This window comes from Anolis sagrei, chromosome 5, assembly GCF_037176765.1.
Source record: "Anolis sagrei isolate rAnoSag1 chromosome 5, rAnoSag1.mat, whole genome shotgun sequence".
NCBI classification, from domain to species: domain Eukaryota; kingdom Metazoa; phylum Chordata; class Lepidosauria; order Squamata; family Dactyloidae; genus Anolis; species Anolis sagrei.
In genome coordinates, this window is record NC_090025.1 from 76,139,678 (window position 1) to 76,152,772 (window position 13,095).

The window sequence follows — 13,095 nt, forward strand, 5'->3', positions numbered from 1 at the left end:
TCTTGATTTAAGTCGTTGACGTGCTGGCTGATACCCAAACGGGATGAGCTGGATATGTCTCTGCCTTGGTCCTTTCACCATTGGCTGCTACTTCCCGGCGGATGTCAGGTGGTGCGATACCGGCCAAGCAGTGTAATTTCTCCAGTGGTGTGGGTCGCAGACACCCTGTGATAATGCGGCATGTCTCATTAAGAGCCACATCTACTGTTTTAGTGTGGTGAGATGTGTTCCACACTGGGCATGCATACTCAGCAGCAGAGTAGCACAGCGCAAGGGCAGATGTCTTCACTGTGTCTGGTTGTGATCCCCAGGTTGTGCCAGTCAGCTTTCGTATGATGTTGTTTCTAGCGCCCACTTTTTGTTTGATGTTCAGGCAGTGCTTCTTGTAGGTCAGAGCACGGTCCAAAGTGACTCCCAGGTATTTGGGTGCACTGCAATGCTCCAGTGGGATTCCTTCCCAGGTAATCCTCAGAACTCGGGATGCTTTCTCATCCCCTCGGGATCCGGGGATGAGAAAGGTTTTAATTGCACGAACCATAAAATAAAGTGCTTCTGAGGTTATTTTATGCAAAGTTTGGTCAGGGAGTATCTTACATTGATAAAATGATGCTGCTTCAGATTTTAGGTGCAGCTACACTGTAGAATTAAAGCAGTTTGACACCACTGCCATGTCAAATGCTATGGAATCCTGGGTTTTGTATGATGAGGAAACAGCACTATTTAGAAGAGAAGGCTAAAGACCTTGTAAAGCTGTAACTCCAATGAGTCCATAGCATCGTGAGTGGCAAGTTGCCATTTCAAAAGTGGCAGCAATTAAAGCACCCCCAACTCCCACCAGTGTCCTGATATCTATTCTGTATACACAGAGTGGCATTTTTGGTCTTGACTTTGAATTTTAATGATTCATGCTTGAGAGTGTCGAGAGACCAAAGAGATAAAAGAGATTTCTTTGTGCCCATAGTTACATACACTCCTGTATTTCGCATTCCGGCCTGCTGTAAGAAATTGAAAGCCACATTCTACACGTGTGTGTGTGTGTGTGTGTATACACCCAACAATTAATATATAGAAATATAAATTGATAATCAGGGATTGCAAACTCACAGTGAGTACATCACTATCCAAGATACTGAATTTTCTTTTTAGTGTATATCAAAATGTCAGGTACAATTCTAAATGACAGTTTTGACATACAAATCCCAAATTGTCCTATTTTATGCACCTTGCAAATTGAGAATTTTTACTTTGACATTTTATGCACCTTGCGAATTGAGAATTTTTACTTTGACATTTTTCATGTGCACTTAAATACTTAATCAAATTTTTACCATCTTGGAGAATACTGGAAACAACTGATTTACATGACTTCTACATGAGGTAAAGACACAAGTAATATATTATGTAATTGCAAGCGACTTGCAATTTCTTACGTCACTCCTGACACGACAAAAAAAAAATGTGCAACATTTAACGATCTTTGGAATTGGACTGAATTCGGTTGTTGATTTCTGTGGAAATCTATCCCATTTTTCTGATCCTTATTGCACTGGTCTATGAGATGACCTGTTTCTGTACACAAACTACTGTATACAGTAGTTAATGAAACTATTTATTTCAATTTTCACACAGCTTAATTGTCATAGTAAATTCACATGAAATCTAGGTTGCTGTGAGTTTTCCGGGCTGTATGGCCATGTTCCAGAAGCATTCTCTTATGATTTGCCCACATCTATGGCAGGCATCCTAAGAGGTTGTGAGGTCTGTTGGAAGCTAGGCAAGTGAGGTTTATATATTTGTGGAATGTCCAGGGTGGGAGAAAGAACTCTTGTCTATTAGAGACAGGTATCAATGTTGCTATTGGCCACCTTTCAGCTTCAAAGCCTGTGACACTGGCCTTGAAAGCCTTCAACATCACATGAAATCTTTTTTATGATGTTTTCTTTTTCATCTTTCTTGGGTAGTGATTAACACAGAATTGAACACCATGAACTTTGTTATTGATAAACCTCAGTATTGGTGTGGTTAATTTATATCTCATCCCTTTTGTTTCTTTCCCTCTGTCTCTTGAAAGGAAGTTGAGAAGCAGTGCCGCTGTGGAAAGCATACAAGGCAGATGCCCTGCCATAAGCCATACCTTTGCGAAACAAAATGTGCAAAAATTCGTGACTGTCAAAAACACCAGTGCAAGAGGAAGGCAAGTGTTAAAAGATAAACCTGTCCTTTATTTTAGTAGAGTAACCTCAATGAGAAAGTATGAACGAGTTACGACTGTGTGGACCACAGTATGATCCCCACATTTGCTGGAGATATATTCCAAGACCTTTTGTAAATACATGAAAACATGAATCCTATTTTTTTTTACTTGAGCTGGAAGCACACCATAAAATTGCATTAGAGAGGACCTGGAGAGATCCACAAACATTTTGAGGGAAGGGTATTCTTTGGAGCAGGTGAAACTTTAGGTACTAAATCTGTGGATAAGAAGGTAATGCTGCGTCTAGCCCACTCTTCTGAATTCAGACTCCCTGCTCAATTATTTAGGAGTGGGTCGACAGGCCAGTAGGCCATGATGCCTTGTATTCATATGTGGTTTTATTGTATGTACGGGCAAGTGTGTATGTTTTGTATATTTTGCATGTTTTGATATGGTCAAAATTGACTAATCAATAAAGAATTGTTGTTGTTGACTCCCTGCTCAAGCAATTGGTCTAAAAATTCATTTGAACTTTTAAGTGTTCACTTCTCAATGATGGAAGATGAGACTCTCCACCACCTTTCCCAAACTTGCCAGAGGCATCATCAGGGACTTATATTGAATTCCTTTTTTGCCTGTTTATGTGGGTCTTGATGATCCAAGAGGGTCATCTGTATCAACACACAGTTGCCCTGAATATTGAACTGCAGATTGAGGTGTGCTAGGTGTACTGTCTATAGCATACTGTGTATTCCCCTCAAACTAGCATGGGAGATCACTACAGTCCTTGGCTTCTGGATGGGCATCCCCACCATGAGAACCTCAGAAAGCCATCAATCCCAGGAAAATCTTAGAGCTGGGGAGAGTTGATTTCTCGTCAGTTGCCTTACGGTGACATTGTCCTGAAAAGGAAAACGGAAGTAAATCCCTTATTACCGTATATGTCACCATCCACCCCAGCAACTTGGCTAATGTCATCTCCTCCTTTGCCCACTGAGGCCCTCCACAGGAATTAAATGCCTCCAGGTTAGCCTCAACGTTGAAACTTTTACCTGTCAATTGCAGCAGTGGTATTTCAAGCTTTGGTGTCACCCAATGCAGTTCACACACATACACACACCTCCCTTGTCATACCACTGTTTAACATGGCACTTAAATGATAACATTTTGTGAAATGCTGGCTGTTTCTTTTTGCATAAACCAGTCTATGCTTACTCATAGATAAGTTCCACTGTGTTCAACATGACTGACCCACAAGTAAGCATGCCCAGCTTTCTGTGCCACATTTTAAAACACTGTGTTTTTTATAGTGCTGCCCTGGAAACTGTCCAGCATGTGACCAGGTTTGTGGAAGAACTCTGGGGTGTCGAAATCACAAGTGTCCTTCAGTCTGCCACAGAGGTAAGAAAGTTTGTTAAACCTTTCAATCTAAATAGCACTTTAAGTTTACTCAGTTGGGACATTGTTTACAATTTTTAAAGCATAGCCTTGTGTGGTAAAGGAATAAATACAATGGATGTGTAATAGCAATGTATGAGCAAAAAGCAATGAAAATCCACATTGTATTTTCATGTTGATCAGTACACATTAATTGAATTTGTAGCTGATTTTCAAGGGGTTTGGTCCAGGTTGTTAATGATTCTGATAAAGGAGCATGAAAGCTCAAGTGAAACAGTGCTTGGCACTTTTTGTTTTGGTAAGAACTGTGTGTATAACTGCAAATCAGTAACTACTCTTTGGATTGTGAAATCTCTATGCTGTTTCAGATAGTCATTCTCCATTTTTGGTGGCTCATTTTCTTCTATTCTGTCCCCTACTTCCAGTTACCAATTTTAATGTAATTGTATCTCAATTGCTTTTCAGATATATGTTGTAATGTTTAATTCTTTAGTTTCTTATATCTTATTGGACTGTTTCTGTTTTATTTTTCATTTCAATTCTTAATTTATTTGTTGTAGGTTTACTGGTATTGCTGTGCAATATCATGTATTATTTTTGATACGTTTGTACTCATTTGAGGCATTGACTGTTTGCCTTTTTATGTGTAAACTGCCCTGAGTCCCTTCAGGGAGAGTGGGCAGTCTAAAAATAAAGTTGTTGTTGTTGTTATTATTATTATTATTATTTTCATTCTACACAGGCATTTGTATCTTCAGAGTTGTTTAAAGTGAACAAATGAGAGCCCATGTATAGCTAAAGATTTATATTCCTGCTATTTGATTTTTTTTAAAAAAGCTTCTTACAAAAGTTAGGAAATTCACATCCTCTTTTGACCTTCCAGAAGGAAAGCAGAGACTATATTGATTACTTATATGAAACTATGAAATACAGATAAGACATTCAGAGTTCTGTGCTTTGGTCCATCTGACAGTCTATCAATTCATAATGCTGTTCTGAGTTGTCAGCAGATTGGGCAAAAGATTTTAGGCCACATAACTTGTATTACAGAAGAAATAAGTCATTCAGAATTCTAAACAAATGTCATATGTGCTCAAAATGCTGGCTCTTTGTCAAAGATAGTTGCTGAATAAGATATTGTTGTAATTGCGGAGTAATTTTGTTGATTCAGATGGATTTTATAGTAAATGACGTTACCATTTAAAAAAAATAAATTAACTGTTTATAGCATTTTTGTTAATTTTAGGTAGCTGCTATCCATGTCCTGAAACTGTAGATGTGAAGTGCAATTGTGGCAAAACTGTTATCAAAGTACCTTGTGGGAGAGAACGTACCACTAAACCCCCCAGGTGCAAAGAACTATGCAGGTTGGTATAAATTATAGTGTTTAACTTGTACCTTTATGTAGTGAAAAATTTGGGATACAACCAGCAAGTGTCCCCAGCAACTAAAGTGTGTTTGGTTTTATTCTTCTTCATCTTTTGACTAGAATTTAGAAAATGGACAGCAAATGAGATTGATCTAATTAATTTAAGACTAGAGTTTTTTGTTTTTTGTTTTGAAAAAAGCAATTTGGGAAAAAGAAAAGGAATAGAAAAAGTATGTGTGGATTTATTTTTAAATAGTGTATACTTCATGAAAGCTGTCAAGTTACAGAATTACAGCATAAAAACAAAATCTGGAAGATGGTGTCGGAAGCTATCCATTTCTATTACGATCTCTTGCCTTCTGGATTTTTTTCCTCCCAGTAGATGGAGCCATAATAACACAATATATCCTAGCAGCTTATAATGATGCAGTGAAAGTACGTTTAATTAGTCTGCCATCAAACTATGGAAGGCGCCAACTCAAATGCATCTTTTTACACTGGAGGAATTCTAAAGTAATTTTCAAGTTTCAGAGAACCTCTACATTTCTTTTCTCTTAATTATAATCTCTTTCACAACCCCAGGTGACCTGTCATGAAATCCTAGGGTTCCCTGACTAAAAAATAGTTCCTAACCTGGAGATCTGTTACAAGTAATTTAAATATTTTTATGATCTGGTGTAAATCAGTCATTTGATAATTGTGAATGTAAATAACTATTACTCTAAATGGTCACAATAAATGAAAATGAACTAATATTGTGTCATAACAAACATTTAAACATAAAGAAGCCACAACATCTGAACATGGTCAAGATAAAAATACAGTCAACCCTCCACATTTGCTGCTTAGTTCTTGCAGATTTTATTTTTAATGGATTTAATTTATATTTTCCCTCTAGGAACCTCCAGTTTAGTGGTTCTTAACCTGTGGGTCCCCAGATGTTTTGGTCTCCAACTCTCATAAATCCTAACAGCCATTAAACTGGCTGGGATTTCTGGGAGTTGTAGGCCAAAACACAGGTTGAGAATCACTGCTCTAGATCTTCCAGATCAATGGTTCTCATCCTGTGGGTCCCCAGTTGTTACGGCCTTTAACTCCCAGAAATCCTATCAGCTGGTAAACTGGCTGGGATCTCTGGGAGTTGTAGGCCAAAACAATGGTCAACTTGAGAGTTTCCTAAAGAAATGTTCTCTTAGGTTATTTTTTTTAAATGTGATTTCCCCACTTTTATGGGGGGGGGGGTGGTCCTGTGTGCCTAACCTCCCCCCCCCCCTCGTGAAGGTGGAGGGCCTGCTCTGTATTTAATTGCTACCTGAACAATATGAAGATGGCAATATCAATGTCATTCTATAGATGTCTGTTTAGAAAAACAAATTTAATAAGCCTTGGACTATAAGAGGGTTTTGCAAGACCAGTTAGTCTCGTTGCAATAGTGTTGTAATGGTGAGGACATGGACCATATTTTAGTTCTTGTGGACCACTGGTGGTCCACAGACCACAGGTTGGGAACCACTGAGTTAGCCTAACACAGCAAATACTACTTGTATTTCGAAATTCAGACAATAAGTGTAAACCTTTCTGCATTTTTATTGTACAATACCAGAGCAGTTGTATGTTTTGGTTACTTTTTAATACTAATTTGATTTCTTTAAGTAACTTTATTGAAATGTGGCCGTATTATTTTAGTAACTAAATTAAAAGCACAGAGATTGTTGCCTGTGAACAAACGGCCCAGTATTGAGGAGACTAGAACAGTCTGTTTTGGTATGAAGTTGAAATCTTGGAGTAGCCATTAAAATGGCTTCTCCCAAACTTCCATCAAATGCACATCAGATGTTGATGAAACAGAGTGAGAATAGCTTGTCCAGAAGATGGGCAAAGGCATTCCTTTTAGGGTGTTAAAAGTTTAAATTATAACTTGGAATAGTACCTTCTCTGGTAGGTTATAGATAACTATCTATTGTTGTTTTTGTTGTTGTTGTTATATAAATTAGTCCAAACTGGTTTAATAACAAAGCATAAGAAAACAAAATTTTAATTCTATTAATAACTTATATATTATTGATAGATGTAAAATTTTGTTTTCCTACGCTTTGTTATTAACCAGTTTGGACTTTTTAAATAATAATAATAATAATAATAATAATAATAAGAAGAAGAAGAAGAAGAAGAAGCAGAAGAATAAATTGTATTTGCTACCATTTGCTCTCATCACAGCTCAAGGCATGCTACAACATGGTTAAAACACATAGATAAAATATAATACTATTAATATGTATATATTACAATACACAACACAAAGATTGACACCAGTATGTAAAGTTAAAATTCAGTGTTTAAAATTGACTGGGTAGGCCAGCCAGAAGAGATGGGTTTTCAATTGCATTTAAAATTCCAACAGCTCATTTAGCTGTCAAATGTCTTCCAGCAGGTTCTTCCACAGTCTTTGGGCAGCCTATGAAAAGATCCTCTGGGTGACGGTTGCCAGTCGGGTTCTGGGTGGTTGGAGTAGGTGCCCCCCCAGAGGACTTTATGTCTGAAGGGGCATATTATATGGGAGAAGGATGTGTGTGTGTGTGCGAGGAGCTACTTGAGAAACAAATCGATGTTGCCCATGGGATGCCCGGATGTTTGATGCTTTACCATCCTTGTGCGAGGCTTCTCTCATATTCCTGCATAGGGAGCTAGAGCTGACAGAGGGAGCTCAACCCACTCTCCCCGGATTTGAACCACTGACCTGTTGGTCAGCAGTCCTGCCAGTACAAGGGTTTAATCCATTGTGCCACTGGGGGCAATATGGGAGAAGGTGATTTTTGTCGGATTCAAACTATATAAAGCTTGAAAGGTTTGAACCAACACGTCATACTTTGCCCAGAAATTAATTGGCAACCAGTAAAGTGACTTTAATATTGGTGTAATATACTCACTCGTAGATGATCCCATAACCAATCTGGCTGCCACGTTTTGAACTAACTGGGATTTCTGAACTTGGCACAGAGGTAGCCCAATGTATAGCATATTGCAGAAGTCCAGCCTTGAGGATCTACTTTATAGGAAAACAATATATAAACTAAGCAATCGCGGCTATTTCTGTTTATGAAATCATTTTAGAGAGTCTTGGTTATTCTTTTTGTAGGCAGCCACCTACTTGCCATCACCCTAGCCGGGAGAAACACAGTTGCCACTTTGGACCGTGTCCTCTTTGTCGGCAGCCCTGCAAGAAAATCTTAGAAAAGTGTAGCCACCTATGCCCTGCTCTTTGTCATGATGAAGCACTGGTGAAGCAAACTGGCCTGGTAAGAGATGAGTCAATTGTATTTTAAGATAGTAATGCAGTGCTTATTATGAAAAATGGTGGTAGGTGGGGATCGACAGTTGAACAGCTTGAAGGGAAGGCTGAGAGAAAGATGTTACAGTTATTTCTCAGCTGAGACATTAAGAAGGGCTCTTTCTTCCCAACCAGTCTGTAATTTTTAATTTCTCCCTATAATTTAGTAGTGTCTGACAGCTTTAGACCCAGATGTCATCTATAATTCTAGTCTGCATTTTAATCGTGCCAACTGTTCTGCTTTTATAACAGTGTTGAGATGAAAAAAAATGTCAACGTGAATAATTATCTAAAGTTGGGGAATTAACTTTTGGTGTGCCAAAAATTAGCAGTCGAAACAGAAACTGTGACTAATACATTTTGTTTTTCATATTTCTATACAAAATCCTATTGTTCTATTGCCCAGCTTTTTTGTCTACCCTCTCCCTCATAAATAAACAAGCATGTTTCTGCTTGTCAACAAACTGCTTGGTAATCGTTTTCAACCATACTTGAATTGTGTATACATTCAATTGGCTAGAGAGTTTTATGCTGAGTTGAAAGGTGATGAATAATCTCTTAAAGCAGTGGTTCTCCACCTGTGGGTTCCCAGGTATTCTGGCCTACAACTCCCAGAAATCCCAGACAGTTTACCAGCTGTAAGGATTTCTTGGAGTTGAAGGCCAAAACATCTGGGGAGTCACAGGTTGAGAACCACTGTCCTAAAGGATTTTTTTTTTTTTGGATGAATGGCTAAGTAATAGAGTAATTGGGGACTTTTTATGCATATTTGGTTCCCATCTGCAATAATTGTAGGAGATAATGTATAACATCTTCCCTCTTAAAATATCCTTTCTTCCTAGCATCAGCCTGCCGGGCCCTGGGAACAGACAGCTGAACCTGCCTTTATTCAGACAGCGTTACCGTGTCCTCCGTGTCTAGTTCCTGTTCCAATGTGAGTGTGAAAATATGCTTTGAAATGTCACATTTCCATGTGTTTTTACTTCAATATTTCCACAATATTGAGGCATGTGTTATAGTAATGAATATAGTTTAAATGAAAGAAGGTATTTCAAAGGGAAATTTAGATCAATCAAAATAGCTAACCATTCCTTGGTCAGTGGTCCTTAGCCCAAAACACACACAAACTGCTTAGCTTTGAAATATTCTGCTATTTCTGAAAGTTGTCACATTCAGTTGGAAGGTATTCTATCATAGGATGATGTTAGCAATCCAGCATAGTTCCTAATCCTAGCACAGTGGAGTTTGTGCAAAAAAAAAGTTTGGATCGATGGTTTCCATTTGTGAGCAGCTCTGCATTGTTGGAATGTGCTTTTTAAAATGAGGTGTTTTTCATGCTTGTTAAATTACATCTGCTATGTCTGATATATCATTCTTGAGAAATGTATGACTTGCTTAGATTTATCCAATATACCCATGTACTCTATAAGTCTAGAAATTTTAGTCAAAATATCAACCCATAAAAGCCAGGCCAGTTTATCCACAAGGTCAATGTGAGTACCATACCTTAAGTTTTATCAAAAAGTAGTGAAAAGCAAGAGCGTAGTCTGTCCCAGGAAAAGCCCCTCTAGTCTCTCCACTGTGGTGTTGCTTTTGCCATTTTTGAATGCCTAAGCCGTGAAATTGTAATGTTAGTAGATAAGGGCAACCATCTCCCTGAGGCAGCATTACTGTTTTTTCCTTGCCACACAATGTTCCTCAAGACATCAAAATCATATCAAAATCTATAATTTTGATCCCCAAACCAGACTTTGACTTACACATGAGCTCAACTTAAACATAATTACAGATATTTGTTCTACTACCTATCTCTCTCTATAGATGTATATATTTTATGTGTAGTAATGGCATTGACACTTATTTACTTTGTTATGCATCCCACTGATAGTTCATTTCATCTTTTTTGTCAATGGCAGCAGTGAATATTTAGAAAACCCTGAAATTCAATTAAAATATAAAAGCAAATTAAAAACATAATTGACACATTTCATTAAAAAGAAATAGCAGGACTTTACTAGTTAATACCTTTCAGTGGCAACCCATCTTAAGTCCTGTAAATTATATTTAGTGCAGACATTGGGGATATTGATAGATAGATGGTGTTCTCATCTCTTGTCTCAACTTGTTTTTTTTAAATCTGAGTAACATATTTTCCTCACTGTGGAGTATAGCACAATAGGAGCTTTGATAGGAATTCCAAGGGCTGAGTACCCTCTTTCTTGTATCCCTCTCCCAAAGCAAGCATCTTTTGCTTAAGAAATTGTTAAAAATCCACTCTCAAGGAAGGTCATTTGAGACAGTCACATTTCAAGTTAAAGTATTTTCTAAATCATGCCAAATCCTTTGAATGACATGTTGGCGTTTTTGTGACAAGGAGTCACACACTTTTTGTAATTGGATCTGGTCAGTAAGCTGTCCATAGCATTCAGGATCTATTAAAGTTTCTAAATACTTCAGAGACAGAAGTATAAATTGGAGGTATCTAAAGCTTGTGTAAGCATGACCTTGTCCTACATCTCCAGAGGTGGGCACAACTGACACAAGAGCCATGTTGTGCTACATGAGATGGCAACTCCAGAATACACATACTAGGAAGTGACAGCAAGATGTTGGAGGACAGAGCTGTATGTAATCTTTGGCTTTTCTTGCACCTCCTGGTTGGCTGAGATGTAGTGTAGGATTCACTCAGATATATTGGAGTTGGGAAGACCTACTTATTGATCCAATGTCATGTTACATTGGGAGAAGAGCAAGAAGGAATGGTCCATCAAAGTTGTATATCCAGTGACATAATTGGGAGGCACAGTGGGGTATGATTCCATCATATTTGATCTTAGAAGTGATTTAGCAAATTTTGGGGGAAATAATTTATTTTTTCAGACCTAGTTATGAAACTCTTAATGGTGAAGGGATGAGCCAGTCACTGTATCAGTACTCAAAGAGCATTAAATAAAGGATGTATTGTTGGGAGGAAAACTTCTTTAACTGATGTGTCTTTTATAGTGTAACAAGTGTCCTAATTTAACCTACTCTATAAACTGAAATATTTAATAGAAATTTTCATTAAAAAATCAACTAAAAATCCTGGATCGACATATCTGTGGGGAAGTGGGATTACTGTACTTTAATTCTTATTAGAAAAGGAACCACGTCCTTCTCTGAGTGATGAAAGGCAAGAGCCTAGTCCATCCCAGTAGAACCTAAAAGAAATACTGGCTCCCTCTATTCCAGTGGTTTCCAACCTGTGGGTCCACAGATGATTTGGCCTTCAACTCTCAGAAATCCCAACAACTGCTAAACTGGTTGGGATTTCTGGGAGTTGTAGGCCAAAAACATGGGGACCAACAGGCTGAGAACCATTGTTCCACTCTCTACGTCAGGCCCTTTGAAGTGCCTATGGCCTTCTGAATGAGAAGATGGCAACTGGCATTGGTGCATTCTCCTCTCCATAGAATGACCTCAATTTATCCATTGATCATATCAAAATCCATAATTTTGGCCCCCAAACTTGCCTTCGACTTACACCTGAAGTCAACCTGTACATGGTTATATACAGTAGTTCTCTCACAGCCATGCCAGTTTAATAAACTAAGAATTTGATGGATCAACTGACTTTAAACCATTCAAAGTTGGCAGTCTTAGAGCATATTCTATCTCACGTGCAATACATGATTGACTGTTGAATTTCTTGTGACTGATTTATTCAAGAAGTAAAATTCAAATTATTTGACCTTTTTCATTCTTGCATATATTTACAGGCAATGCCTTGGGAAACATGAGGTGAGTCATGATAGTGTCATCCTGTGGTATAAATCTGAAGCATGCATAATTTGGTTTTGATAAGAGGTTTAAAAGTGAATCTTTCACATTTAGCTGGTTTGAGGCGAGGTTAATTTGCAACTGCAACCATTCCCCTTTTCAGCCGAAAACCACAAGCTGTTTTTCATTTGAGGTCTGCTGGCATTTCCATCAGGAGAAGATTGAAAAATTATTTCAAAAAGTTTATAAGAGTGAACTCTGAATTCATCTTGATGAAATATTAAACTTTTGACATTGTGTTTCAAGCAATGTGGAATGCTGGTAAAATGCTTTCCTTGTTAGCGTTTGCTCGGACGATTGAAGTTAAGCTTTTATTTTATAGAGCGTTACTGCTTTATAGCTTTTCCAAATTGTTTGGAAATGTTTAAATAATCTCTTCATCTGCAGTTTATATTTCTGCCTTGATGCATTTTGTAGCTGTTCTTAAGAACATCTGCATATTAAGTTTTGAAAGAGGATATTAACTGTAGTTTAGGCACATATAATGATGTAGACTGTGAGATTTCCCATTGTGATGTGTTAGTTATTTTTGACTTTCCGCAGAACACTGCAATGTGAAGCCTATTGTAATCAAGGGGAGGGGGGAGCAAATTGGGTGAAGTTAGTTTTAAAACTCTGTAATATAAATGAAAGCAAGCATGTTCTTTGTCTTTAATCCATTAATGATAATGTGGTGGGGTTGCAAAATATTAAAGATCAGGGTGGCTTTATTGTTTTTGAACACAGGAAATTACATCTCTGTGCCCAGTAAGCACATTAAAGCAAGAAATTTCTAACAGCCACTGAAACTTAAAAGCGTGTACATACAGTCCTGTATCCATGGATTCAGCCATTCATGACTTGAAAATATTTTTTTAAAAATCTAAACAACAGATCTTGATTTGGCCGTTTTATAAAAAGGAAACCATTTTACTACACCATTGTATTTAATGGAATTTGAGCAACCACAGATTTTGATATTCTCGGAGTATCTTGGAACCGAATGCC

At 37.8% G+C, this 13,095-nt stretch overlaps 1 protein-coding gene across 1 annotated transcript in view; it reads left to right on the top strand.

Annotated features, from left to right (window-relative positions):
• NFXL1 (nuclear transcription factor, X-box binding like 1) overlaps nt 1-13,095 on the top strand; it is a 67,813-nt gene that overhangs the window by 16,419 nt on the left and 38,299 nt on the right. The window contains exons 10-15 of the mRNA XM_067468786.1: nt 2,072-2,194; nt 3,505-3,595; nt 4,839-4,959; nt 8,098-8,257; nt 9,132-9,223; nt 12,048-12,069. Coding sequence (XP_067324887.1) covers nt 2,072-2,194; nt 3,505-3,595; nt 4,839-4,959; nt 8,098-8,257; nt 9,132-9,223; nt 12,048-12,069 — 609 coding nt within the window. The remainder of the gene's footprint in view (nt 1-2,071; nt 2,195-3,504; nt 3,596-4,838; nt 4,960-8,097; nt 8,258-9,131; nt 9,224-12,047; nt 12,070-13,095) is intronic.